The following is a 27152-nucleotide window of genomic DNA, read 5'->3' as shown; positions in this document are numbered from 1 at the left end:
TTCTCGGATTCGCCTCTTCGTTTTTTTCTGATTTGCAAAAAAAAAAAATTGATTCTGGTCCTGAATCAACTGAAAAATGCTTATGTTTTGCCCCCCAACAGTTGAGGAAAGTCCTTTTCTTCCTAGTTGTTACAGTTTTCCCATCTATCATTGCAGTGGTTTGATTAAAAGTTCAAAAATTCAATGTTTGAATTTTAACCCAGCCTTTTGTGTTGACTTCATGGCTCATTTTGTAGCATTTAAGCCTATAATAGGATGCCTAGACCTGTTTTTATTTTTTTTCGCCCTGTCGCTTCATATTTTTCTGAAAAAATCCGAGAACCAACAAATTAAATTGGTGCGGCCTTAGTAAGGTTATTCTACCTGAGATTATGAATAGCACTGTCGTTAAACATCCACCTGACTGCCTGGATGTTATTCAGTAGTTGTAGTATTGTCGCTGGAGGGTGCAGGACTCGGGAGTTACTGTACAACTTCATAATGTCGCTGTTGTTCACCACCGCACCGGCGCTACCGTAAAACGTCTTAGTGTTGGAATCGTAAGTACTGTTTAGCACCGCACGACTCTGGGTAAATCTATGGGGTAAAATGAGAAAAATAATAGATATATACAGACTCTGATCTGTAGAGTTGGCGATTCTACCGGTAGAGGTCCCAATAAGAGTCTTTGTCAATAGACTCCGATCATGTAAATTAAAAAATAGTTCTGACCGTCTTTGAAGCAATTATCTTAACAATTTACAGACTTCAATCGTGATATATCTGCACAGTATATACATATGTGACCATTCGGCGGGATTAATTTTATACTAACCAAATACAGTATTTCTTGAATTATTAGTTTTAAAATCGTGCAACAACGAGTCTACAATTGTCAAAAACACACAAAAGGGTATGTTAGATCTATTCAAAAAGAGGAGTATATATAATTGTATTCAGTCTTAATTGTACTGAACACAGGTTTTACGCTATATATTTTACGTCAATGTAATTAATTTGTTCTGTGTGTGTCACGGTGTGTGTGTCACGGTGTGTGTGTGTGTGTGTGTGTGTGTGAGTGTGTGTGTGTGTGTGTGTGTGTGTGTGTGTGTGTAGTGTGTGTGTGTGTGTGTGTGTGTGTGTGTGTGTGTGTGTGTGTGTGTGTGTGTGTGTGTGTGTATGAAACTGGGAACATAAGTGGAATGAAATTATAAAGACACAAAAAGTACCTTCCAGCAGCAGACAGTACAAGTTGTTGTTTGCCGGTCGCAGGCGGAGGTGTCGTCACAGTCTGCCATCCGAACTGACCATCCGACAGCAGACCTATCCTCCAAATCTGTCCCAGGGTCATGAAAATACTGACGGCGAGGCAGCCAGACACCACAGACACCGCCGGACGTCCCATCTCAACACTCCAGGCAATACACGTTCCAGAAAAACGGCTGGAAAATCTGAAAATGGACAGCAAATTCTCACAACAGCTCACCAACCAGTCGGGACTTCTACTATGGGACGTAACATAGGACTCGGCCAGCACTGAAGTCTCTTACTATTCATACCTTGTGATGTGGCAAGCTTAGTATTGTGTAGTTGGATAAAAACCCTGTGTGTTTTACTCTAAAAGAATACTACTTACAGGTAAACAGTGTTACCTCTGACGTCAGTTCTATGTCCCGGTCTTTTGTAGACATTACAAAGAGACGATTTTTGCTCTGATTTTAAGGTATCTAACGTTACACGTAGGCCAAGGACGTTTGTTCTAACACAGAGCGGTCGACGCGCGTGTGAATTGTATATATGTGTACCTCATTAGAAAACAAATTAGATCCCTATTGGCATTATTGTCATTGAATTATACCACTTAAGCTATCCTTCTACACATATTTCTCAACACAGAAGCTATTGCAGTTCCAGAACAAGATTCTAGGGGGCGAAACTTACTTACCTACTTCACTTCGTCCCAAGCACAAGAGTCAAGACCCTACCATGCCCAGATCATGAGATATCCGCTGCAGTACCATACCAAGCCGACAGAGGACCCAGAATCTAATCATTTCTAGGTCTCATCGAGACCTATCTTCATACCAAATATCAAGACAATCCCTCTAAGCCTTCTCGAGTTAATGCTATGTTTACAGACACACATGTACAGATACATACACTAGCGCTACCGAAAACAATGTGGGTATCATTTCTTGTTTGATCAGGTTTATGGTGTCAAAATTTTAAAATGTAGGAATCATGTTTTTTTGGGTCGCCTTGTTTTTTTTCGCCCTATCGCATTATACATGGAGTCTGCGGAGGATGTCATCCATAAACTTTACTTGCTGTGGCCTTACGGAAGTACAGATATATAAGTCTTAACCTTTGATACTGTCCCTTCTACACCCTGATAAACTACCTCTAACAATGCTGCCAAACAACGTCGCCTCCGGGCACAGTGAAGTATCGTATCACCAAAAAGCAAGTCCTTTTACCGTGCATACCATAGCGAACCTGCATCGTGCATCCAAAGTAGTGCGCAGGCGGATACAAGTCGTCAGAATACAAGGACAACCTACTTCCATAGCTATCACTAAAGTACAGCTGGCTAAATCCCTTGTTACCGCGCATAACCTCACTTTTCAAGAAATACACTTCCTTTCCAAACCACCAATCAAAGGCTACCTGGTCTTTCTTCAGATTAATCCTTCCTGCCAACTATAGCAGTAATCCCCCATTGCCACGTAGTAGCATGTACTGTCCAAGCAGAGGTTGGTGGGGAAGATTGTGACCTTTTTAATATGCCATTTTTTTGTCGCTACCCCTACCAAAAAAAACGGGGCATATCAAAAAGGTCACAATCCACCCACCAACCTCTGCTTGGAGAGCAGCAGGCACCCTTCCAGCTCAAAAGATTGCCATATATACAGATACTTATAATTGAAAGGTTTACCTTTCGTCTGTTAGTCGCAGAATCCTCTCCAAGCAGGGGACTACGCGTCGGATTATTTTTGACGTCTTCTTATGCATTTTATAAGGTCCATCATTTTCTTTTGTTTGGCGTTGAATAGCACTAGCCCGGGGCTAACACCGCCACACACACAGAGAAACAATTTGCCATGCCCTACTTAACGAGGGAAGTTTCAAACTATGGAAATATATTCTTTCTTTACACTCTTTTCTCTTTTGTAGGTACACGAAATACTGTAAGTCTTGATTTGATAACTGTCACTTAGTCATAGCGAATTTAGGAGTCACAACTCCAACGATAAAATTTCATCATCGCAACTTTTTGATCACTTCCGCGACCCCCGTTCCTCTTGCCCTAAGCTCGTTTCGGTACGATCGCAATCACGCTTCATTTCTTAACTACAACATGCACACAACGTACAGTACACACGTGGACAAGCAAAACACTGATGTACTTCAAGAAAAAGATTTATTGTACAGAAAGTATACAATTATTTTTACTAAATTATGCAGTGCTTAAACATACCAATAAAGAAAGTAAAAAAAACCTCACAAACAAGGGCGTCGATCGCAGTTAAGACAATACAGAAACCGGCTCCTCGGCTGTAGAGCCAACATACCCCCAAGGAATAAACCAATGTGTGCGTAAATCTTATATACATGCAGATGATGTCCCTGCTGTCAGTTGCAGCCGTCTTCCTCAATACTTATTATTTATCATAAATCACGGATGAAGAGACGACGACAGTAACCAAAGACATGGCGACGGCAATGCAAAACGAGAAGGCTACGGATCGACAAGGAACCAGGTTGATGGAAACTTGTATGACATCCGTTCACTACTAGCTGATATGTCATCACGTCATACTTAAATGCCACGTCAGCTCGCAAGAGGTTGTCTGTTCTAGTTCTCAGTACGACAGTAGATCAGAAATAATCCATCGATAAAAAGGACGACGAAGAAACCAAAGACATGGCGACGGCAATGCAAAACGAGGAGGCTACGGATCGAGAAGGAACCAGGTTGATGGAAACTTGTATGACATCCGGTGCTGGTGTGCTGTACGCTCTACTGCAGGCCATGCTCTCCGCCTCCGCGGCACAGTTTCTGGTCTTGAGTCGCCAAGCAGGCGTGCCTTCACTGCAGCTGATCTTCCTCATCAAACTTGCGCAACTCCTTGTTGTCCTCGTCGCCCTGCCCCTCTTGAGACCAAAACTGACCACTGAAGACTGGAGACAAACTCTACTGTTGTCGCTGTCCGCAATCACAGACAATCTAGTTTCCGTCTTGAAGTTCTTGTCCTTCGTCTTCGCTGTTCCTGGGATCGCCTTCGGTATCATGAATGGATCGACACCCTTCGTTACTGCCTGTATAGGATTTGTTTTTCTCGAGGAAATTCTGGACATGGTGGACTGTTTCGGAATCGTTCTTAGTTCAGCTGGGGTGATAGTTGTCGCGACTGGAATGATTATGGAGAACACTTCCCCGGTGCTGCATTTGGCGGCATCCATTCTCCTGCCGCTGGCAACAGCTTTCAGCAAGGGTCCACACACGGTTATGGCGCGGTCTCTCATCGGTGTACAGGGGGTCTCCGTTCTAACCGTGACTCTCTACTCCAACCTGTTAGGAGCAGTGGTGCTGCTTGGGCTTACGTACCTGTTCGAGACACCACTTTTGGGCGATGTCTCAACAGACGATGGGGTACGTAATCGGACTGTGTCTGTGTGTCTGCGGAGCATCGTTTGCAACAAAACTCGCACTAAAAACGGAAAAGGCTTGGATTACCGTCACCATCAAGATGTTCACAATACCCATTGCAGTGGCATTGGACTACATTGTTCAATCGGAATTTCCCAGTCGGGTGACATTTATTGGTGTTTCGCTGGTACTGTTCGGTACCACGTTGACAGCTGCCTATACATGGGGAAGGCATCGTCAGAAGATTCTTCACAGAAATCTTATGCAGAGCTTAAACTTTGACTACTGACTAAATCATACACAAACTGTCTGAGTTATATTGTTACTGAGTTATATTGTTACTTTTTTGTGTATACTGTCATTAGCCTATGTTATGGATTGTAGGGTATGAGAAATTTCTGTGATTCGTTACTTTATTGTGTTATGATGTGTGTATGATTATGTAAGTAGATATGTATTTCATAATGTGAGGCCCGACATCAGCTCAGCTGCCAGGGCTTCCACTGTATTGCATTGTATTGTTGGCAATTTAAATAAATAAATAAAATAAATAAACTGTCTGAATCGTGTAGTTGTATACTCTGTACAATGGTGCTGGGGTATATTTATTATTATTTGGATTCATTTAAGTTCGATGGAAACTAGGTCAATGAGATGAGGGGGTCATGAGAGAAAGGACCTGATGTGTCTAACATTAGCCCGAGGAGACTGCAGGAGAAGCACGGTGGGTTGGGAAAAGAGTAAGGGTTACTGCACTTTAAGAAAAAGTCGCCAGGTGTCAGCCACGTATGGTCATGTCGGCATTGGAATGCGCGACTCGTTTTACTCGAAGTAAAAGCTAAGCAACTTGCTGTCGGCGAACCAGCTGCTATTTTCCGTCCAGAAATGTTACACAGCTGCTGATATATTGCATAACCTCAGTTTTTCAAGACGCATAGTCACAAGACAGTCCGGAGACCTTCCCAGACGACGTCTTGACTTTATCCTGAACAGTTCCTTCTATCTTGACAGATGTTAGACTTCGGAGTACGTCCAGCTCTGATACCGTGGATTTGTAGTTTTATCTCTGATCGGCGTCAAAGAGTCTGCTACCAAGGCAAGCACTCTGACTGGTTGTACCTCACCTCCGGCTAACAAGAAGCTGTACCTACTTCGTCGCCTGAAACGGTTTGATGTGTCTGTCCCAGACCTCAAGGCAGTGTACACCTTGTACGTGAGACCCGCGCTCGAGTACGCCGCACCGTGGCGTGGCACTCATCCCTGAACAACGTCCAGACAGCAAAACTTGAAAGGATTCAAAGAAGAGCGTGCAGGATCATTCTCGGAACTCAATACACCGACTACACTTCTGCTCTTTCCACATTAGAGCTTACCACCCTTGCTGACCGTCGGACCCATATCTGCACCAAGTTCGCCAAGTCACTACTCCGACCTGACTTCAGAGACTGGCTTCCCCCTTCTAGAGAACACACATCAGGACGTTCAACACGTAGTTCTCAGAAACTGGACATTCCATTATGCCGGACGACCAGATACAAAAATTCTCCCATTCCCTACTTGACACATCTCCTAAATCAGGGATTAGCCCATTGATCCGACGACACTATGTATTTCTGTACTGACTTACCACGACAGTATGTCGCAATGTATTTATGTAGTTATTTTACATGTATATATATGCATCAACTCCGACCAGTATAAATGATTCCAGAACATTTTATGACAAACGTATTTTAATGTAAATAATATTTAATGCTTTTAATACTTAGTATTTTAATATTTTGTACTGTGTAAATTCAACACAATTCAGGCAATTGTAATGTCTGCAATTGCAAGTTGAATAAAGATTCATTCATTCATTCATTCAGTCTTACGAAGTTGTATATATTTTCAGTGAAGCTTAGTTATCTAACTTATGGTAATCAATTATCTCCACCTCGTATATACTCGTTTCGTGTTAAGTTTCAATTAGTGAAATTTTATTTTGGTTTTCTATTTTGTAGTTGACCTTTGCTGTACACTGCAGCTGTTTTGTCAATAAAGCTTCTTTTTATTTCCAGACAGTTCCGCTGGGGTCAGTATGGGAAATTCAAGCGTGTCGTCCTGTTGTTCCTGCGGAGGTTTGGTTGCCAGGTCAGTCATTTACTGTTGTATATGTTTATACGCTATCAGTCGTTAATATTTCATTTATTTATTCTCCTTATTTCCTTTAGCCTGGTATCCAGTTTTACGCGGTAGGGTCGGGATTTCCTCGAGGCCGTATGAGCTCTTTCCCGCCCACCTCAAATAGGTTTCCCGGTGTGTATTTTACGATGGAAGATTGATTAGCCCTACCACGAACCTCGTGTTGGGGCAAATCAAATCCCCTGAAGCATACCATCTGTTATTAGCGTAACACTCCTACCGGTTCAGCCTGTTTCACTGGGCGGGGGAAGGCTATTCCCCAAAGACACAAACTGCCTGAACACTCCAACAACACCAATCACGCACGTAAGACGGGATACCAGGCCTGGATACCATCTTTCCTTTTGGTCCTAACTGATGACCATTATTTATTTACTTTATTCTAAATTTAAAATTATTCTAAGGACGACGACGTGAACAAGCAAAACACTGATGTACTTAAAAAAAAGATTTATTGTACAGAAAGTATAAAATTATTTTTACTAAATTACTAATATATTTACTAAACATACCAAAGTAAAAAAAAACTCACAAACAAGGGCGTCGATCGCAGTTAAGACAATTACAGAAACCGGCTCCTCGGCTGTAGAGCCAACATACCCCCAAGGAATAAACCAATGTGTGCGTATATCTTATATACATGCAAACGATGTCCCTACTGTCAGTTGCAGCCGTCTTTTTCAATACTTATTAAGTATCATAAATCATGGATAAAAAGTACGACGAAGGAACCAAAGACATGGCGACGGCAATGCAAAACGAGGAGGCTACGGATCGACAAGGAACCAGGTTGATGGAAACTTGTATGACATCCGGTGCTGGTGTGCTGTACGCTCTACTGCAGGCCATGCTCTCCGCCTCCGCGGCACAGTTTCTGGTCTTGAGTCGCCAAGCAGGCGTGCCTTCACTGCAGCTGATCTTCCTCATCAAACTTGCGCAACTCCTTGTTGCCCTCGTCGCCCTGCCCCTCTTGAGACCAAAACTGACCACCGAAAACTCGAGACAAACTAAACTGTTGACGCTGTCCGCAATCACAGACAATCTAGTTTCCGTCTTGAAGTTCTTGTCCTTCGTCTTCGCTGTTCCTGGGATCGCCTTCGGTATCATGAATGGATCGACACCCTTCGTCACGGCCTGTATAGGATTTGTTTTTCTCGAGGAACTTCTGGACATGGTGGACTGTTTCGGAATCGTTCTTAGTTCAGCTGGGGTGATAGTTGTCGCGACTGGGATGATTATGGAGAACACTTCCCCTGTGCTGCATTTGGCGGCATCCATTCTCCTGCCGCTGGCAACAGCTTTCAGCAAGGGTCCACACACGGTGATGGCGCGGTCTCTCATCGGTGTACAGGGGGTCTCCGTTCTAACCGTGACTCTCTACTCCAACCTGTTAGGAGCAGTGGTGCTGCTTGGGCTTACGTACCTGTTCGAGACACCACTTTGGGCGATGTCTCAACAGACGATGGGGTACGTAATCGGACTGTGTCTGTGTGTTTGCGGAGCATCGTTTGCAACAAAACTCGCACTAAAAACGGAAAAGGCTTGGATTACCGTCACCATCAAGATGTTCACAATACCTCTTGCAGTGGCGTTGGACTACATTGTTCAATCGGAGTTTCCCAGTCGGGTGACATTTATTGGTGTTTCGCTGGTACTGTTCGGTACCACGTTGACAGCTGCCTATACATGGGGAAGGCATCGTCAGAAGATTCTTCACAGAAATCTTATGCAGAGCTTAAACTTTGACTACTGACTAAATCATACACAAACTGTCTGAGTTATATTGTTACTGAGTTATATTGTTACTTTTTTGTGTATACTGTCATTAGCCTAGGTTATGGATTGTAGGGTATGAGAAATTTCTGTGATTCGTTACTTTATTGTGTTATGATGTGTGTATGATTATGTAAGTAGATATGTATTTCATAATGTGAGGCCCGACATCAGCTCAGCTGCCAGGGCTTCCACTGTATTGCATTGTATTGTTGGCAATTTAAATAAATAAATAAAATAAATAAACTGTCTGAATCGTGTAGCTGTATACTCTGTACAATGGTGCTGGGGTATATTTATTATTATTTGGATTCATTTAAGTTCGATGGAAATTAGGTCAATGAGATGAGGGGGTCATGAGAGAAAGGACCTGATTTGTCTAACATTAGCGCGAGGAGACTGCAGGAGAAGCACGGTGGGTTGGGAAAAGAGTAAGGGTTACTGCACTTTAACAAAAAGTCGCCAGGTGTCAGCCACGCATGGTCATGTCGGTATTGGAATGCGCGACTCGTTTTACTCTAAGTAAAAGCTAAGCAACTTGCTGTCGGCGAACCAGCTGCTACTTTCCGTCCAAAAATGTTACACAACTGCTGAAATATTGCATAACCTCAGTTTTTCAAGACGCATAGTCACAAGACAGTCCGGAGACCTTCCCAGACGACGTCTTGGCTTTATCCTGGACAGTTCCTTCTATCTTGAGAAAGATGAGCGCTGAGATTGTGAAGAAGATCGCAGTGAACCTGGTTAAAGACGTGAAGACAGGACAGGTAACGTGCAAAACACACCTGTTTAATAGACTGTTCCATTTTATGGGCGGGGTAGGGGAGGGGGTTGAGAAAAAAATAGACTGTAGATGTCTAAGAATTGCTGTGTTATACAGAGATCATATCGTCTTACGAAGTTGTATATAACAGTTACAATGTAAGTAATTTGAAAGGTTCAGACATTTGCTAGCAAATGTAAGATACTTCCCTCTCTTGATTCTACATGATCCATAATAGCCATTGGGCTCGGACTTCAAATGAAGCTTAATATATATAATATGTTATTATGTCACTACCTGTTATATTAATGTTTACCAGTTCAATTCAGTGCGAGTTACTACTTACACTGCGAGACTGTAAATGTTTGTTGTGAAGCAACAATAATAAACCAATCTACATAAGCTTAGTTATCTAACTTATGGTAATCAATTATCTCCACCTTGTATATACTCGTTATTGTTTCGTTTTAATTAGAACGATTTCATTTTGTTTTTCTGTTTTGTAGTTGAGTTTATGAAATTATGTTGCTGTCCACTGTTTGTTTTGTAAACAAAGCTTCAAAATTGTTGTTATTTCCAGACAGTTCCTCTGGGGTCGGTATGGGAAAGTCAAGCGTGTGTCCTGTTGTTCCTGCGGAGGTTTGGTTGCCAGGTCAGTCATTTACTGTTGTATACGTTTATACGCTATCAGTCGTTAATACGTATTTCATCATTATTTCCCATTCTCCTTATTTCCTTTAGCCTGTGGGGTCGTGTGGCGCAGTCGGTAGCACCATGGAGGTAAAAGAGAGTCTCATTTTTCTACCTCCATGGTAGCACATAATGCTGATGTTGCGTGCCTAAATTATTTGAACATACAGTTGAACATTTACAAAACATTATGAATATTTCTGGTATGTACTTTGTTTTCAATATCTGCCATTTATTAAGATTTTTTAAAAATTATAAAAACGACACTAGGTTTGCCGCTGGACGGCCTCGGAGCTCAGCAAACTCAAACCTCAGCTGGACGCAGCAGGCGTGACCTTGGCAGGGGTCGGACCTGAAGATGTGGGGGTGGAGGAATTTGTGCAGGGGAAATTCTTCGCTGGAGGTGCGTTGTTTAACTTTGAACTTAATTTGATAAAAACAACATGGCAGGAGAAACTCCTGAATTGTGTTGTGATTTTACAGTCTAAAAAGTAAAATTCGACATGAAACAGTCTCAAATTCAACGATAAAATGCAGCAAGTCATTATTAATTAAAATATAGTACATATAATGTGGCAACATGAATATACAATTTTAAGACAAGTTCACATACAAATAATCTGCAGAAGAAAAGTCTGAATTTGTCCGTTTGTTTATTTTGAACCATTTTTGTCTTTGCCAATAAGATTATGTATATGTGAGCCGTGTGTGCATTTTTCAACAGTGTATCAAGAAGTTTTGATGTGATACTATAAGCATAATTCAATTACCTGCATGTAGTAAAGTCGATTTCATTATCATTAATGATTAGAGCATTTATGGATTCTTTTTTGCTTTCTGGCAGATCTATATGTAGATGAGACCAAGCAGTGTTACAAAGACCTCGGGTACAGAAGGTGAGTAATTTCAATGCCATGAAGTAAGTGTGTAACAGTGGGAGGTTTATAGGCGCTACCAACTGACCCGGCTGAAGGGTCTGCACCTTTTCGGCCGAGCAGTTAGAGCGTCTGGTTATGAAGCTCAAGGTGCTCGGGAGGTCGTGGGTTCGAACCCCAGCCCGGGACCAGAAGGGTTTTTACTGGCTCCTCCTGTTTCTTACAAGTGTTTTACAACACACTGACTGTGCCCTATGTGTCTAGTCTACATCATCTGATATAGGGTTAGGGTTATCTAGAAATGGATAGAACTGTCAGAACATAGGGTCATGTAATTACTTTTTTAACCTCTCAAATTATCATTTTACTGTTAACTGCCACGTAAGGTGACAGTCAACAGATTGTATTTACTAAGTTAACCTGAGACAGTATGTGTGGTAACTTGACGAGTCAGTAAAACCATCTAAGACATTTATCTGTTGTACCCTCATGTTTTTTTCCAGATACAATGCACTCAATGTCATTCCTGCTGCAGCGTCGAAAAAGTCTCGCGAAGTCATCAGTAAGGTAGGACTGCTGTTCTGTCCTCAGCCCTGATCAATTGTGGTCAATAGAGCTTCATTGGTGATACTTACATTGGCAAGCAAGTTGTAAGCTGAAATCAAGACATGCAACTATATATATGTTGCTCAAAGTAAATATTTATTTTTGAGTGTGACTCTGTCCTAATATACATGTATCTATACATTGTAATTTAAAATGTATTTTACATGTAAATTCAGATGACTTCATTAAAAGCTAACACAGTCCCTTTCCCAGATATTTCAAAGAAATAGAATGTAAACAGTTGACCTGGAAGAAAATTTTTCATCAATAATGTTCATGACATCTTGTCTTTAAAAAGCAATCACTTGTTTCTCGATCCAGGCAAAATCAGAAGGAATTCCTGGGAACTTCAAGGGTGACCTGTTGCAAGCAGGAGGTACTCTTATAGTCAGTGCAGGTGGGTTTCAGTGACAAATTGATGTTGTAATAGTTGGCAGTAAATTTAGCACAATGTAGATATCATTTCTTGTTTAACAAGGTTATAATGATGTCAAAATTTGAAAACGTAGAAAAAATTGATATTGTTTTCTTGGCCTGCCTTTTTGCCGCCCTATCGCATTAGATTTGGAGTCTCCGTAGGATGTCATCCATAAAATGTACATTGCTGTGGCCTAGTGATGCATACTGGTTCACTGGACTTGGATCCGGACTTGTAAGAATGTTTAGGTTCAAGTCCAAAAAAACCTAAAAGTCAAGAACCGAGTCCGGACTTATGATCATAAAAGACCATTTCACATACCCCTTTTCTTTTTAATATTCACTTCCGTAGATTCCAAAATCTTTGCTGCAAAATGAAGAAAACATTGCCATCGGGCATCGTCAAGTACAGGCCTCCATGTTATGTGGCCAAAGTTTCACCCAGACAACATATTGCAAGGTTGCCAACATGCAATTTTGTATTTGCCATGGGTTTAGGTCCGGACTTACAAGTCCGGAACTGAACCTAAACCTCTGGACTTGAATCCGGACCTGAACCTAAAATTGGGTTTAGGTATGCATCACTACTGTGGCCTAACTGATAACATATGATGTTGTACCTAGGAGGAGAGAAGGTCTTGTTGAACTTTGTGCAGGACTCTCCAGGCGACCATGTAGAACTACAGGAGGTGCTGAAGTTACTGGGACTGGAGGGGAAGGTACAGGCCAGTGCACAGCCAAAGGTAGGGATGTTGTCTCAATCATGTGAACATGTTTCTGCGTGCATGTGTTCATGTGTGTGTAACATTGTGTGCAGGCCAGCACACAGCCTAGCCTAAGGTGTGTTTGTGTGTGTGTGTGTGCTTGTATGTGCATGTTACGATACATGTATATTTAACCAAAAGACCAACTATTTTGTATTTCTCAACCTGTTTTGTTAACAATATATTTTTCTCCCTTTTCCATCCAGTGTGATGACACCATGTGCACTATGTGAAGAAGAGCCCGATTGGCTACTAGAGAAGCCCTCTGACACTGATGGTCACTCAAAAACCTGACATATGTCATATTCAGAATTTCATACAAAAAATCAGCTAGAAAGACAACATTTACAAAGCATATGCATAACATTCACAACCTAACAAACTATACCTCGATATTTGTACAAAACATTGTACTTACTCAAACACATCTGTCCCGCCATTGCTACATAATGTATAAATCCAACACAACAGGGTGTACTCAGATGCTATACCAGGGTAGTATCAGTTGATAACAACTGTCTGGTCCAGGTCATTGTCCTAATTTGTTTGGAGAAGAAGACAAAAAAGTGCAAAAACAATATGTTTTCCTTCAGGGAAGTCATTACTGCAACAATACATTAATTTTGTACATCATGACAAAAATTAGGCTAAAGAACGAATCAAGGAGGTTTTAAAACCTTATTGCTTACAAATAAAATGTGCAACTTTGTACAAGTTCTAATTTGCTAGGCTTACCAAGTGATATTAGCTTGAAATTTGGAAATCTTTCCTTTAGCCATATCATCATCATCATCATCATGCCTCCAGATTATACTAATCCGGTGAGGTACACTTGTTCATATGTTCTTATGATATTATGTTCTTATGATATTATGTTCTTATGATATTATGTTCATATGTTCTTATGATATTATGATATTTAAATATATGTACCTGCACTATACTAAAGACAACAATAAATATGATCATCTTTAATATAATACCTCTAACTGTATCTTGCGTTCCTTCATACATGTACACTTAGCCTCTGACACCAATTTTACCTATTAGGTCATTGAATGAATTTTTGTCCTATAACAGAAAAAAAATTCGATCATTCTGTAAATTGCAGAAAGCAGCTGCCAAATGAACAAATATATACCGTACAGTAAAAATATTGGAAAATGATACATATGTCATAGTTTGCCAAAGAAAAGGAAGAATAATGCAAAGAAATGAAAATGAAGACTCTATCATTTGCCATACCGAACTCTGTGTTTTTATTTGTGCATTACCTTCATAACCACATAGAATTCATAATGAAAGCAATTTTTTTTTAAGGTTGCACGCTCGCATCAGTTTTGGGATTCCCAGAGGATGTCATCAATATAATCAAATCAACATGGCCTTACGATCTGTCAAGTCTCTTTTGTCCTCTCCAAAACTGGACTCATCAGCTAAAATATAGGTAATTCCACCTGGTTACAAACATGTTAGAAATGAAGCCCCACTGACCTTCAAACTGATCTAGTGTCCCTATAGCTTGCTTGGTAAGATGTGACCTAGTTTCTGACAGCCGGCCCAGGCCCAATATTCGATAGGCCATCGATGGAGAGTGCCTTTCCTATGTGATACTCTCTTTCCTATTGCATACTATGTTGCCCATTGGTTACGACTTTGCCACCGACAGATCTGCTTGGAGATTACGTTTAGATGACATACTACTGACGGCTATAGTATCGGACGCCTCTTCCGATATCATATGAAGTATCAGGGGAGGTGAAAGGTCGCCACCTTTGACCCTTAGTGTCAGCACCAAGATGGCCGCCTTGGTGAAGTATTCTCGTGCTCTCGCCAAATTTTCGACGACTCCCGCCTGTCTGCGGCTCCTGCGGGCCGGCTGTCCCCGCTACTGTAGCGCGGACGTCATGTCGCCCTCGGTGCACGACAGGATCGAGGAGAAGCGGCGGGCGGCCGTGCTGGGAGGCGGGCAGAGACGCATCGACGCGCAGCACAAGAAGGGCAAACTGACCGCCAGGGAAAGAGTCGATTTACTGGTTGATCCGGGTAAGTTTCTTTCCCAGTATTTTGATTTGAAGACAAACTGCCAAAAGTAGGCAATTTTGTACCGATTGAAATTTGAAATTTAACACGCTGCTCCTAGTACTGGTATGCTAAAATAATATTCGGGCTCGGTACATAGTGCTAAAGCCCCCCCCCCCCTCATCTACATCTATCTACATCTATGAGTTTCTGAACAACACCCTCATGGGGCCTCACGTTCAGTTGCACGGCATATGCGGCCTGGTGGGGTGCTGGTGCTCATAAAACAAGAAAAAAAAATCAATCAACCCCCCTCAACAACTAGTGAACTCTACGTGACCTCTTTCTCTCCCGCCAGTAAACTTGTACCAAGTAGCATAAAAGAAGAGGAAAAGAGAAATAACATACTATCATATCAACTACATGTAATGTTATTAGTATCCTTCATAAGTAGCAGGAAAGAGAAAGAAAAGATTTTCTTGTTTGTGTTACATAACCAGTGAATCTTAATCATCATCATCATCATTATGTGTTGTACATATTGTCATTGTCGTGAATCTGTATGTTTTGTTTGTACCTACGTTGTATTCTTATGTACAACTATGTAATGGTCAGCACAATTCAGCGGTCTATAATTTGTTGTGTACTCCTGCTAGGCTGACCACTGTTTTTGAATAAAGAATAAAGAAAACACTGTTACTTGTTTGTCTCCTCACATGAATCTCTGCCTTAGATACGTTCGTGGAATACGACATGTTTGCGGAACATCGCTGCTCGGACTTCGGGATGGAGAAGGAAGAGAACAAGTTTCCCGGTGACGGCGTGGTGACCGGTCACGGTCGTATCCACGGGCGACCTGTCTACCTCTTCAGTCAGGACTTCACCGTCTTCGGGGGGAGTCTGTCCAGCGCACACGCTCGCAAGATATGCAAGGTAGGGTAGGGCTGGAAATACTACCTGTATGTGCAGGTTAGTGCGGGTAAAATTGGGGCTGTGCAGGTATTTCTGATGTCTACCTGCACCTAACCTGCACTGGTCCATGTCTTGGGTATATGCAGGTTAGTGCAGGTAAAATTGGGGCTGTGCAGGTATTTCTGATGTCTACCTGCACCTAACCTGCACTGGTCCATGTGCTGGGTATATGCAGGTTAGTGCAGGTAAAATTGGGGCTGTGCAGGTATTTCTGATGTCTACCTGCACCTAACCTGCACTGGTCCATGTACTGGGTATATGAAGGTTAGTGCAGGTAAAATTGGGGCTGTGCAGGTATTTCTGATGTCTACAGGAAAAATTTGTAAAACAGGTAAATTTCAATTATCATGCAGAAAAAGATGTTGTGAGCTCTTTCCAGGTGGCTGCACCAGTTTGATTTTGAGCCTCCTAGTGGCTTTCTATGGTATTGCAGTGGGACGTCTTGTATTGATTTTGCAATTACATTATTACTTTTTGCAAGAATCACTTCAGTTGAATGAAATATTATATCAAAGAATATGTACTAGTAATGAAATTAAGTATCCAATAATGTTTTGGTCAAGAAGTGTATGTCTCTAAGTATTTGTTGATAAAATTTATTGTCCAACCCCTTCAGATAATGGACCAGGCCATGCTGACAGGAGTGCCCGTGATTGGTCTAAATGATTCGGGCGGTGCCCGTATCCAGGAGGGGGTGGAGTCATTAGCTGGATATGCTGACATCTTCCAGCGCAACGTGGAGGCTTCAGGTAGGTCATTTACACAAGAAGATGAAACTGAAAAGTTCAGACCTTCATTCTTTTATTTGTTTATTCAGGGGCATCAAAATAGTTGTAAAAAGACAGGGTACATTAACCTGTGCTAGTTGTGATCTGTTTATCTATCTATTTTTTAAGTTTCATACCACAAGCTACATATCAACCAATCAGAATCAATCTACGCACAAGGTAAAGAAATCATGGCCCAGTTATGACACAATGCATACTTATGGAGTGAGAATTACTATGTACTACATAGTAATTCTCACTCCATAAGTATGCATTGTGTCATAACTGGGCCATGATTTCTTTACCTTGTGCGTAGATTGATTCTGATTGGTTGATAGTTGTGATACTAGATTTTGATTACAAATCAGGTACAATGTATGTAACTTGACTTTTGGTTACCAGCTGTCTAGATTGATCCTGATTGGTTACTAAGGGTGTAAATTGATTGGTTGCCAGGTAAACTTCATCCTGATTGGTTTCTAGGCTTGTAACTACCGGTAGATTCTGATTGGTTGCCATATGATGGTGTTTTTGATTGGTCACCAGGAGTGTAACTTGATTCTGATTGGTTGCTTATTATCATAACTTTATGGTCATTGGTTGCTAAGCATATACCTTGCTCCTGGTTGGTAACCAGGTGTGTAACTTGATTCTGATTGGTTATTAGGTGTGGTGCCGCAGATTTCCCTCATCATGGGTCCGTGTGCAGGAGGAGCAGTCTACTCCCCGGCACTGACAGACTTCACCTTCATGGTCAAGGACACGTCCTACCTCTTCATCACAGGCCCCGATGTGGTCAAGTCTGGTAGGTCATAGCATAACTTAGCCTCAGTCACAACCCGCCGTACATGCTTTTTGTCCGTACGTTTTTTGGGAGGCTATGTCTGCCACGTTTTCTGAAAACGTGGGGAAGGAGTGGCGTCGATGCACGTCACTCACACGTCACTCGCACGGTTGCGCAAAGTGTAAGAGTGTGGTCTGCACGCCAAGTCTGGCCGTGAGCGGTTGCATGCATCATACGTTGCGCAAGTGGTAAGTGAGTTGTACGTGCTTACAACGTACGATCTCTGTGTGATTGCAACTTTACCGTAAGGAGGCCATGGAAGGAAGGATTCTAAACACTTGTTTCAATAATTCTCTGAAGAGCCAGACAGTTTAGATAGCACAGACTACAATAATGTATATTACATCAGCAACTGAGAATGAGAATGTTGAGCGTTTCGATTGATTGATTGATTGGTTGATTGATTGATTGATTGATTGATTGATTGATTCAAACAGTGACTCGTGAGGAAGTGACTCAGGAGGAACTGGGAGGAGCGAAGACACACACCACGCTGTCAGGCGTCGCCCATCGAGCATTTGAGAATGACATTGACGCTCTGCTACGACTGCGGGAGTTCTACAACTTTCTCCCCCTCAGTAACAGGGTGAGTTAATACAGACATACAATGTACCTCCATGGTTAAATTGGTAGATTATGATATTTTATTTACTTATCTTCAAACATATTATCAAACATACAATTAAGAGTATACATGTCATAAGTGTTGACTGTTACTGTCTGTGCATTTTATTGACACTGAAGAGTGACAGAAATGTCCAGAAGTAACCTTTGTAATTTAGAATTTAAATTGTCTTTGAATAAAGTATAGAACATTATTAACAAATTCTGATTCTTGTTCTGAACAAGAATGAAATATAATACAACAACAAGTCAGTGAGTCACTGATTTCTTCTTGTTGTTGTATTATATTTATGATTTTTGTTTTATATTTTGTACTATATTTATTTTCCTCAATCATTAATTCCTTGTTTGTTTGTTTATTTATTTATTTAAATTGCCAACACTGCAATACAGTGGCAGTTAAGCTGATGTCGGGCCCCACATTATGAAATACATACATACATAAACATACACACATCATAACACAATAAATTCACAAATCACAGAAATCTCTTATACTTACAATCCATATCATAACTCAGTATGGTAGGAGGCCAGAGGTCATTCAAATATATAATATTTCAATATTTACAGTGTTGTAGGAATAGATGGAAGGACTAAGAGATAGAAACGGTTTGCTGATGAGATATAAGTGTGAAGAGCCAGAAGTTGTTTGTTTGTTGACAGGACCCTGCACCAATCCGGCCCACAGAGGACCCGGCTGACCGGTTGTGTCCGGTTCTGGACCACCTGGTCCCACTGGACTCCCACAAACCCTACAACATGCTGGACGTGATCCAGGCCGTTATTGACGAGGAGGATTTCTTCGAGATCATGCCCAACTACGCCAAGAACATCGTCGTGGGCTTCGCGCGAATGAACGGGCGCACGGTCGGAATCGTGGGGAACCAACCCAAGGTGGCGTCAGGTTGTCTGGACATCAACGCTTCTGTCAAAGGCGCCAGGTTTGTTTGTTTTGCATAACCATTAAACCACCTTTAGGCCACAGCAAGTAAATTTTATGGATGACATCCTCCGCAGACTCCAAATCTAATGCGAGAGGGCGAAAAAAAAAACAAGGCGGGCCAAAAAAACAAGGTTCCTACATTTTAAAGTTTTGACTCAGCCATTGTACAAATGGTTTTGATTCAGTGGGAACATTACATATACACAGCCTTAAATCAGAGCCTATTGTTGTCATCTCGAGCTCTCTTCATAGTTATCTGACATCCACGTTCCGGCAACAGACATCTTTGCCGATTTTCGGCATGTTGACCACTGTCAGAGATGATGTCATCCATAAAAAGTACTTGCTGTGGCCTTAGGCATAACACACCTGGTCCAATTTTGCACAGTAAGTACAAGCTGCGTAAGACCGTGAGGTTTGATCCACTCTCACCGAAATGGATTCCTACTCTTTTCGATAAGTGTGGTGGGTTCTTTAACATGCTCAACGAGTGGCTGTCCTCAAACACAGTTCCTTCAACTTGACGTCCCATCTGAGAGGATGTCCCTGACCGAAGCTAGATACATGTACTCATTTTCCACTTCCTTTAGTGAAGACAGAGGTAAGTTAAAGGGCCTTTCCGAAAGTCACAACATTGGGGTTTGCAAGAGATTCAAACCCAGAATCTTCAGATTCAGAGTCAACAACCCTAACCACAAGACCATCTTGTTTGTTTGTTTGTTTGCCACCTTAGGTTTGTCCGTTTCTGCGATGCCTTTAACATCCCCCTCCTCACATTTGTGGACGTCCCTGGTTTCCTGCCAGGCACCTCCCAGGAGTACAATGGTATCATCCGTCACGGAGCCAAGCTGCTGTACGCGTATTCTGAAGCCACCGTGCCCAAAATCACTGTCATCACCAGGAAGGTAATCTTCCTGCTTAGTGTGCAATGTTTCTTCATTCATTATCAGTCTTGTAAAAATCGTACCAAAAAAATTGTAGTCAAATTTTATGTACCAACATTAGCAACCACAGCAATAGCGTAGTACACATACATGTACATGTAGGCCATAGTCACACCAACAGCTTTTAAGCTAGTACCAACTGTTGCTTTACACTCCGCACTTTTAGAGTATGGGAGTTGAATACTAGCCCCTGCTGTAGTGGCCTGTTTGTATGGGAGTTGAGAGTATGGCGGGAGTTGAACACACTACCAGTGGACTTGCCGAGACCTATACTTTGAGCTTGTCCAATAATAACTTCTGTAAAAGTCGTATTTTATGGTGGAATTTTCAGGCATATGGAGGTGCGTACGATGTGATGGCCTCCAAACACGTGAAGGCAGACATTAACTACGCCTGGCCCACTGCTGAGGTGGCCGTGATGGGAGCCAAGGGAGCCGTGTCGATTATCTTCCGAGGAGACCAGGACCAGGTTAGTACCTTAAAGGTGGACTCTGTTCCAGAAGCAAGTAGTGTAGTTTCTTAGAGAATAAATTGTTATGATTGAGTTAAGTCGGTTCTGTAAGATTTACCTTATGCAAGGTTGAATACTGCAATCAAATTCTTGAACTCGCCCTAAAGTACCTTTCCATTAGAATTCTGTGGCCAACTTTGAGTACAATTAACATTTAATTTTTGGTGCCATTTGTTGGTATGTAGAATTCTAAAAAAACATTACACCACTACATACTACTAGTGTGAATTAATATTTCTAAATTTCTAATAGCCTGTTCTCTTATTAAATCTTGTGGATACAAAACTACAAACTTTATCATTTACATAATTAATGTGACTCTAACTAGAGGTTGATGCCTGTATTAGGTGTACTTACAACCACTTACTAATAGCAGGCTTGGCAACATTAAAGTCTTGTCTTTTTGTGGCACCAGTTTTAAGGCATTCATTTAGATTGAAATCAACTTTTACAGAAACGTTCAGACATTTGATTTTACCTGAAATGTCTGACCTTTTCCAAAATAATATTAATACATGTATCCAGTTGCTTGATCGAGTAATTGTATTTTGGCATATCTTATTACCTGGATGTCTAACCGTCGCTGACGAAATCCACTTTTGTTTTAGGCCAAGAAAGAGGCTGAGTACGTGGAGACGTTCGCCAACCCCTTCCCGGCGGCGATTCGCGGGTTCGTAGACGACATCCTGGAGCCGAGAGTGACGAGGCAGCGCATCTGTCGAGACTTGGACCTTCTGTCCACCAAGAAGGAGAGCAGACCATGGAAGAAACACGCCAACCTGCCGCTCTGATGAACATTTAATCAGTTATTATATTCTAGGACTGTAAATCTTTATATGTTTGCAGTGGTTTTAGACCCGGGCAAAAAGATGACGATACGAAAACTGTGTACGCACGCAAGTGTACAAAAACAGCATAGGTCGAGTTTTTTCCATGTGTAAATCAGCCTGCTTTGACGTATGCCAAAAGCAGTTACTCAACCAACTGGATATGATATGTAAATATTCAGACGTTTCAGGTGGCATCCACTGCCTTCCATCAGTGACAACTCACTAGACAACTCACCAGTGTCACTGATGAAAGGTAGTGAATGCTACTTGAAACGTCTGACCATTTCGAAAATCATATCTAGTTGCTTGTCGAATGAGTAACTGTTTTTGGCATATCTTATTACATTTGTACCTGGATGTCTAACCTTCATCCACATGCTTTGACTTATTCAGACTGTATGCCAGCCCTTAATGTAACCTTATGTAAAATATGATCTGAACATGCATACGCAGTTTTTGTTCCGTCAGGTTTTTGCCTGTATTTAAATCGGGTATTATTTTTGCGGTTTCCATAGTGACCTCATCATTGCAAAATCATGACGCTGCAAGTACGTATCTCTATTTTATTCCTACCGAAATACTATGCAGCATTGTTTCAACCACTAACTCATTATCATCATAGCTTAAACCACTAACTTAAACCACTGTACACACAGAAATAGAGACCATGCTAAAAGTATCTACATCGAAAAATACAACAATCAACTCTCTATATACATAGGGATGTTTTCAATTACATGTTTATGTAATGGTTTTAAGTCTTCGTAATATTATTTACTGTCACAAATGAACTTTCATTTGTAAAACAAAATAGTTACATGTATTAAAACAATATTCAATTCCAATCTTTGTTTTAATAGTATTCATTGGTATGCACTTCCAATAACATTAACTTACAAAATACTATGGTCAGTAACAACAAGATTATAGTGGAAGAGTAACTTTTCTGTAAGCTAAACATTTCTTTAATGCATCGAACCACGTGTACAGTCCTTCCTAATTTTACCTAGTTAAGACCCTCTGTTACACAACCACCTTATCCAAACAGCAACCACTTTTTGTTGTTACCATTCATACCCCATTCAATGAGCAATTGCAATTTCAACTAAACTGATGAAATGAACAAAATTTGACCAAAGTAGGAACGTTTAGACCCTACCTATTCCTTCTAGCCCAAAAATCTCCAAGCTGGACCAAAATTTTCAAGAGACGAAAGGATTTTCAAAGATATTAACTAGGAACTACGTTCCCATTTTGAGGCCTCTACTACCCAACGCAATTGTGGTGTCTACTGTGCCTACTTGCCGCTGGGCATCTTGATGGTGACGCAGAGCGGGTGGATGCGGGGGTTCTTCATTAACCCGATCTGAGTCCAGGTGGTCCGGCTGGGGTCGAACCGCTCGATGGTCGGGTTGACGTACTTCACGCCGATCCCGTCCCGACCCCCCATCTCGTACAGACACCCGTCCAGCATGACGATCGCACCCTGTGAGGAATTACAAGTTAACGCTATTAGATACTAGCCTGGGTGCCATCCGATTTGTACCGGCTACTATTTTACGATTTATAAATTTTAACAATATTTAATAATATGTAATAATTTTTTAACAATAATTCCCATATTTTAATGATATTTTGTGACCTCAGAGCAATTCAGACAGCCAGTATGGCTGCCTGCGAGTCTGTTGTCAGTGTGGTGGTAATTGAAATTGTGTATGTCTGGAGTTTTCAATTTGAAATAAACCATTCTATATATACTACTACTACCCCGAAAAAAGATACATCGGATGATGAAAAAGTAAATGTTTTAAATTTCTTCATCGTGCAGTTGGCTAGGCACGACTTTGATGAAGAATTTTCAAGCACAAAACTACCAACAAGGATCGATCTACATTTTCTAAGACAGCCTTTCCAGTCACAAAAACAGGTCGATTTTTACTGGACACGTGCACGATTGTCCCAAGAATGCTTCGGCATGTGACGTCAGCAATGGGTCAAAAGTTGTTTGAAGTCTATATTCCCCCCCCCCCGCCCTAGTTGGGATGGGTCAAATGTTGTTTTAAGTTTATATCGCCCCGCCCTGTTGCATTGTGTCAAAGGTTGTTTTTTTAACTCTACATCGTCCCAGCTGTTGAGATGTTTCAAAGGTTGTTTGAAGTCTACATCGTCCCCCCTTCCCGGTCAAAATGGTCAAAGGTTGCTTGAAGTCTACTTCTACCCCCGTCCCGGTTCAGAAAAGGCTGGTGACCCCCTTACCTGAATGTGTTCGCCGTCGCCCCTGGGTAGCGTGGTCCACATGTCCCACTCCGGGTCGTACACGTCCTTCTGCTTGGTCGCCATGGAGCTCAGGTAAATGAGGCCGTCCATTGCCGCGGCCTGGAACTGCCTGTTCCTCCCCACGTGTTCCGTAACGTTCACCACTTCCCACTGTCCAATCATCGGGTCGAACGTCTGAACCTCTATGACGTCACTGTCATCGCCATGGTAACCAAAGACGTAGATCTTACCCTTGCACACCACGACGCTGGATTTACGGAGGGTCTTGGCGGCGGGTGGGACTAGATCCCAGCGGTTTGTGTCAGGGTTGTACCGTTCTCCGTTTTTGACGTCATCGACTGTCGTGCTGTCCCCGATGAGGTACAAGCAGCCGTCGGTGGAACACACCCCGGCGCAGCCGTCGCCGTGAATGCTGGGGTTCGGGAGGCGCTTCCAAGCGTTCGCGTGGATCGTGAAGCGCCACAGTTCCGCAGGGGTGTCCACACCAGTCACCACAACGTACAGATCGTTGTTCAGCTCTGCCAGGGCGTGGCGAACTCCCTCCGCGCGTTTAGGAAGACTGGGCAGCCCGTCCCAAGAACTCAGCCGCGGATCGTACAAGTCAACCTCCGGAACGAACACCCCATTGTTGGAACCCCCGAAAATCACAATAGCTTCTCTGCAAGTCCTACTGTCTTCCCGTTTCTCCATACTTTGTTTTGCGTCGTATATTATTTGATAACATTCGGATGGAGACTTGGAGACGATCGGATCCTTTTCTACCACCGTCTCGAAGAATCCTCTCTTAATATGCGAAAGATTAATGCTCTCTAAAAAGTCCTTTAAGAATTTCTTTCTGCTTTCCGTTCCAAACTTGATCCACGTTATGGCCGCTTCGTACAGACACTCCGGTGAAAAGAATTGTTTGTCACTTCTGATCAAGTCTAAAATGGTCTCCCTGCTCAAAAACCCGAACTCTTTACTCTGAGAGACGAAGTACAGGTTTTCAACGATGTAGTCGAAAGCTTTCGTCCTCAGGTCTTCGCACACGAACTTCATCGCAAACTGCAGAATCCCGACAGCGTTTTCTGGTTCCAGCTGGTTGGACATGAACTCGCAACAGGCTTCTTGGACGGTCGGGTACTGCAGGATCAAACCGGCTTCAAACATCGTCTGGGCGTTGTACCTGTTCACCACGAGTTTACCTGTGTGAAAGGTAACAAGAATTTTTTTTTTTAAATCTGGTCCGGGAACAAGATGGGAGTAGCTGCTGGTTGTGTGGTGTGAGTGTGATGACGATGTGTGGTCACCTAATACATGTATCACGAACTCTTTCAAATAGTGAAAAAATATGTTGTAATAGTTTATTAGCGGTTTCGTGCGGTAAATTGCTTCTTGTTTTATTCGGCTAGTCTTTTCCTCCTGACATCTGCTTGGTTTTCATGCATAGTCCCATAGCCTTTTTGAAGCCATAGTGGCAGTGGGTTGACATGTCACTGTGACTAGGGCACGGTTTAGAAAAACGAGGTGCATCCCTCTCTTTCCTTCCCAACAGAAGTCAGGTACCCATTTTACTACTGGGTCGAAAGTCGTGTTAAGAGCCCTTCCCAAGGACACAAAAACGACGTCTGGTCAAGAATGTCTGGTACCCTAGCCACGAGGCTACTCGACTATGTTGCTAATTTACGTACCTGTGTATGCATACTCAATCATCTTCATCAGTACACCTGACGACAGGTCACCTATGACGATCTCTGATTGGTCCGTTTCCTGGTAGCCTCCGTCCAATAGGCAGTGGAAGTAGGGACTGGACGAGGCCAGGACGGCGCGATGGCATGGAAACGCAAACATCCTGTTCTGTGTCAGGATGGCGAGGTCCACGAATTTTCTGTTCAGGCGACATTTGTTGAGCGCACGCAAGGTGACGTCGTCGTCGTCCTCGTCGTACATGGGCAGGTCTTCTTCGGCCTCTGCCAGGGCGAATTCCAGGAGAGACCGGATACTGTCCGTGAACTTTCCTTCTTCCCGGAATCTTCGTAAACCTGGGATCGCGAAAAATGACATATCATTGGTTTATATTCGATCAAAGTACAGTGTCCCACAGTGGCAGGCAATAGGCTGTTGTTGGACTTTAAAGATGTTTACCTTCGCATGTGTCTGCTCTGTTAATTCTTACTCAAATACATTCATATATATGGTCAGACAGGAGTCTAAATCCCTCCTGCTATAAAATTGCAACATGATGTAACCCAACAATACTTACCATGGTGACAGACGGTCTGGTTCATGTTATTGACCTTATGGAAAAGATGAAGAAGAGGAAACAGAGCAAAAACATTTTTTCAGTAAACATAATAAATACATGGATGGATAGATAGCTCTTACCATTTAATATTCTGATGGGATGGCCGGTATCGTCCAACTGCAGGTGACCTTTGACATTGTACGTGAACTTTTCCCGCGGTTTTTCCACGACCGCCATTGACCTCTCCACGTAGTTGGCCGTAGCCTGGTCCTCAGACATCATCGTGCTCTCTGTGTCACCCATGGTAGCCTAACGAGCCTGGAAATAGACTATCCGTTGAAACGTACAAATTTAAAGCAGTCATCGTAAACTGAGATAAATCATGATATTTCATCAAGTAGCTAGTGCCAGTTGCAATGTATTCGTATTACGCACATCATGATATACTAGTACTAGTTATAACTGCACATCCGTAAGTCAACGGTAGAGGTCGTTGTTAATGTTATGAAATCTGAGCCAAAGTGACACAGACAGACCTATAGCTGGCTTGCTTTCTTTATGTTTCGTACCACGCATTCAAATATCGCATTTCCTGAATTAGTCATGATAAACGAGGTCTTACCCTAAGCGTTGTTGTGCTGAGCTGAAAAACTCACGAAGAAAGTAGATTGTAGTCCAGAAAGGCACTGACAATCAACTAGCACTTGACTAGCACATGCACTGTAGCACGCAGTAGATTTGTTATAGCACAGTGTACACGCGTAAAAGGCTTCCCAATAAGCATTGCGTAAGACGACTTTGTGTAACCGGCGACCGATTTTCTTTTTATAGACCAGAGGTCAGAGGTACGGTGGGAACGTCAGGGGTTGTGTGATCCACTGGAAAATAAAAGAAGAAGGGAAAGACCAAATTTGACAAGCGAAACTTTTCTTCGGTCTGACCATGGAAAAAAGATTAATACAAATTTTGAAGAGCAGTCTGTGAATGAAAATGACAGGAAAAACGTTGTGACTTTTTTTCCCAAAATAAACAAGTTAGCAAACAACGGAACATTACGTATACAGAAATACCTATCATCAATATGTATTTCGTAATCTCTGCCAACATCCGGGCATTGGAAGCAGTTTTGAAACAGAATTATGAAACAATCATTATACATACATATGCAACATAATCGTTAAAGCGAAGAATCATATCCGTAAATAGATGAATTCTTTAGATGCAACAGTTTTATATGTTACATTTAGTCGACCCCTGAATTAAAGATTTTGGAAAATGCTATGACAACCTATATACACTGCTACAGCTTCTGACCTGTGTTGGACCTCCAGAAATTTGATTTGGTTCCGTCCGGGATATTTTTAGTCTCTACTAAAGAGAAGACTGATGCCACAAGTATCTCGTTACCAAACAAGGGGCATACTGTGGTAGGTGTCATCAGATTACTATTATAGCGCCCCCTATCTTCCAGTCTGCTAACTGCAGAATT

General features: G+C 42.1%; 6 protein-coding genes across 7 annotated transcripts in view; 4 read left to right on the top strand and 2 right to left on the bottom strand.

Annotated features, from left to right (window-relative positions):
• Positions 1 to 1426, bottom strand: part of LOC109472725 (alpha-N-acetylneuraminide alpha-2,8-sialyltransferase-like) — a 6936-nt gene extending 5510 nt beyond the window's left edge. The window contains exons 1-2 of the mRNA XM_019772577.1: positions 1209 to 1426; positions 364 to 576 (exon numbers count right to left, since the gene is read on the bottom strand). Of these exons, the coding sequence (XP_019628136.1) occupies positions 364 to 576; positions 1209 to 1384 (389 nt within the window). The 5' untranslated portion in view covers positions 1385 to 1426. The remainder of the gene's footprint in view (positions 1 to 363; positions 577 to 1208) is intronic.
• A 2133-nt stretch (positions 1427 to 3559) lies between these two features.
• LOC109472544 lies at positions 3560 to 5894 on the top strand. The gene is made up of 3 exons (XM_019772328.1): positions 3560 to 3761; positions 3976 to 4633; positions 5769 to 5894. The coding sequence occupies exons 1-3, from the start codon at positions 3691 to 3693 to the stop codon at positions 5892 to 5894; spliced, it is 855 nt and encodes a 284-aa protein (XP_019627887.1). The 5' UTR covers positions 3560 to 3690.
• A 1407-nt stretch (positions 5895 to 7301) lies between these two features.
• Positions 7302 to 8748, top strand: LOC109472665. The gene has a single exon (XM_019772504.1). It carries the CDS (start codon positions 7521 to 7523, stop codon positions 8565 to 8567), a length of 1047 nt encoding a protein of 348 aa, XP_019628063.1. The 5' UTR covers positions 7302 to 7520; the 3' UTR covers positions 8568 to 8748.
• A 250-nt stretch (positions 8749 to 8998) lies between these two features.
• Positions 8999 to 13028, top strand: LOC109472697 (prostamide/prostaglandin F synthase-like). The gene is made up of 8 exons (XM_019772547.1): positions 8999 to 9354; positions 9931 to 10002; positions 10311 to 10443; positions 10885 to 10936; positions 11419 to 11482; positions 11843 to 11918; positions 12563 to 12681; positions 12909 to 13028. Exons 1-8 carry the CDS (start codon positions 9292 to 9294, stop codon positions 12933 to 12935), a joined length of 606 nt encoding a protein of 201 aa, XP_019628106.1. The 5' UTR covers positions 8999 to 9291; the 3' UTR covers positions 12936 to 13028.
• A 1433-nt stretch (positions 13029 to 14461) lies between these two features.
• LOC109472638 (propionyl-CoA carboxylase beta chain, mitochondrial-like) lies at positions 14462 to 22007 on the top strand. The gene is made up of 9 exons (XM_019772471.1): positions 14462 to 14748; positions 15458 to 15657; positions 16313 to 16445; positions 17131 to 17268; positions 17745 to 17893; positions 18598 to 18875; positions 19611 to 19782; positions 20153 to 20290; positions 20941 to 22007. Exons 1-9 carry the CDS (start codon positions 14502 to 14504, stop codon positions 21121 to 21123), a joined length of 1638 nt encoding a protein of 545 aa, XP_019628030.1. The 5' UTR covers positions 14462 to 14501; the 3' UTR covers positions 21124 to 22007.
• A 402-nt stretch (positions 22008 to 22409) lies between these two features.
• LOC109472630 (kelch-like protein 21) lies at positions 22410 to 26309 on the bottom strand. Of its 2 annotated transcripts, XM_019772454.1 has the most exons (5): positions 26286 to 26309; positions 25804 to 25981; positions 25110 to 25460; positions 23419 to 24623; positions 22410 to 22648 (listed from the first exon to the last, which is right to left on the bottom strand). In XM_019772454.1, the coding sequence occupies exons 2-5, from the start codon at positions 25964 to 25966 to the stop codon at positions 22460 to 22462; spliced, it is 1908 nt and encodes a 635-aa protein (XP_019628013.1). In that variant the 5' UTR covers positions 25967 to 25981; positions 26286 to 26309; the 3' UTR covers positions 22410 to 22459. The 2 variants fall into 2 exon arrangements, with proteins under 2 accessions (XP_019628013.1, XP_019628014.1); XM_019772455.1 differs by lacking the exon at positions 26286 to 26309 and having other exon boundaries at positions 25804 to 25992.
• Between the last annotated feature and the right edge of the window lie 843 nt (positions 26310 to 27152).

The sequence above is a fragment of the Branchiostoma belcheri genome, unplaced genomic scaffold, assembly GCF_001625305.1.
Source record: "Branchiostoma belcheri isolate BF01 breed outbred unplaced genomic scaffold, Haploidv18h27 scaffold28, whole genome shotgun sequence".
In the NCBI taxonomy this organism is placed as follows: domain Eukaryota; kingdom Metazoa; phylum Chordata; class Leptocardii; order Amphioxiformes; family Branchiostomatidae; genus Branchiostoma; species Branchiostoma belcheri.
Note: the sequence above shows the minus strand (reverse complement) of the source record. Positions and strands in the feature narration are given on the sequence as shown.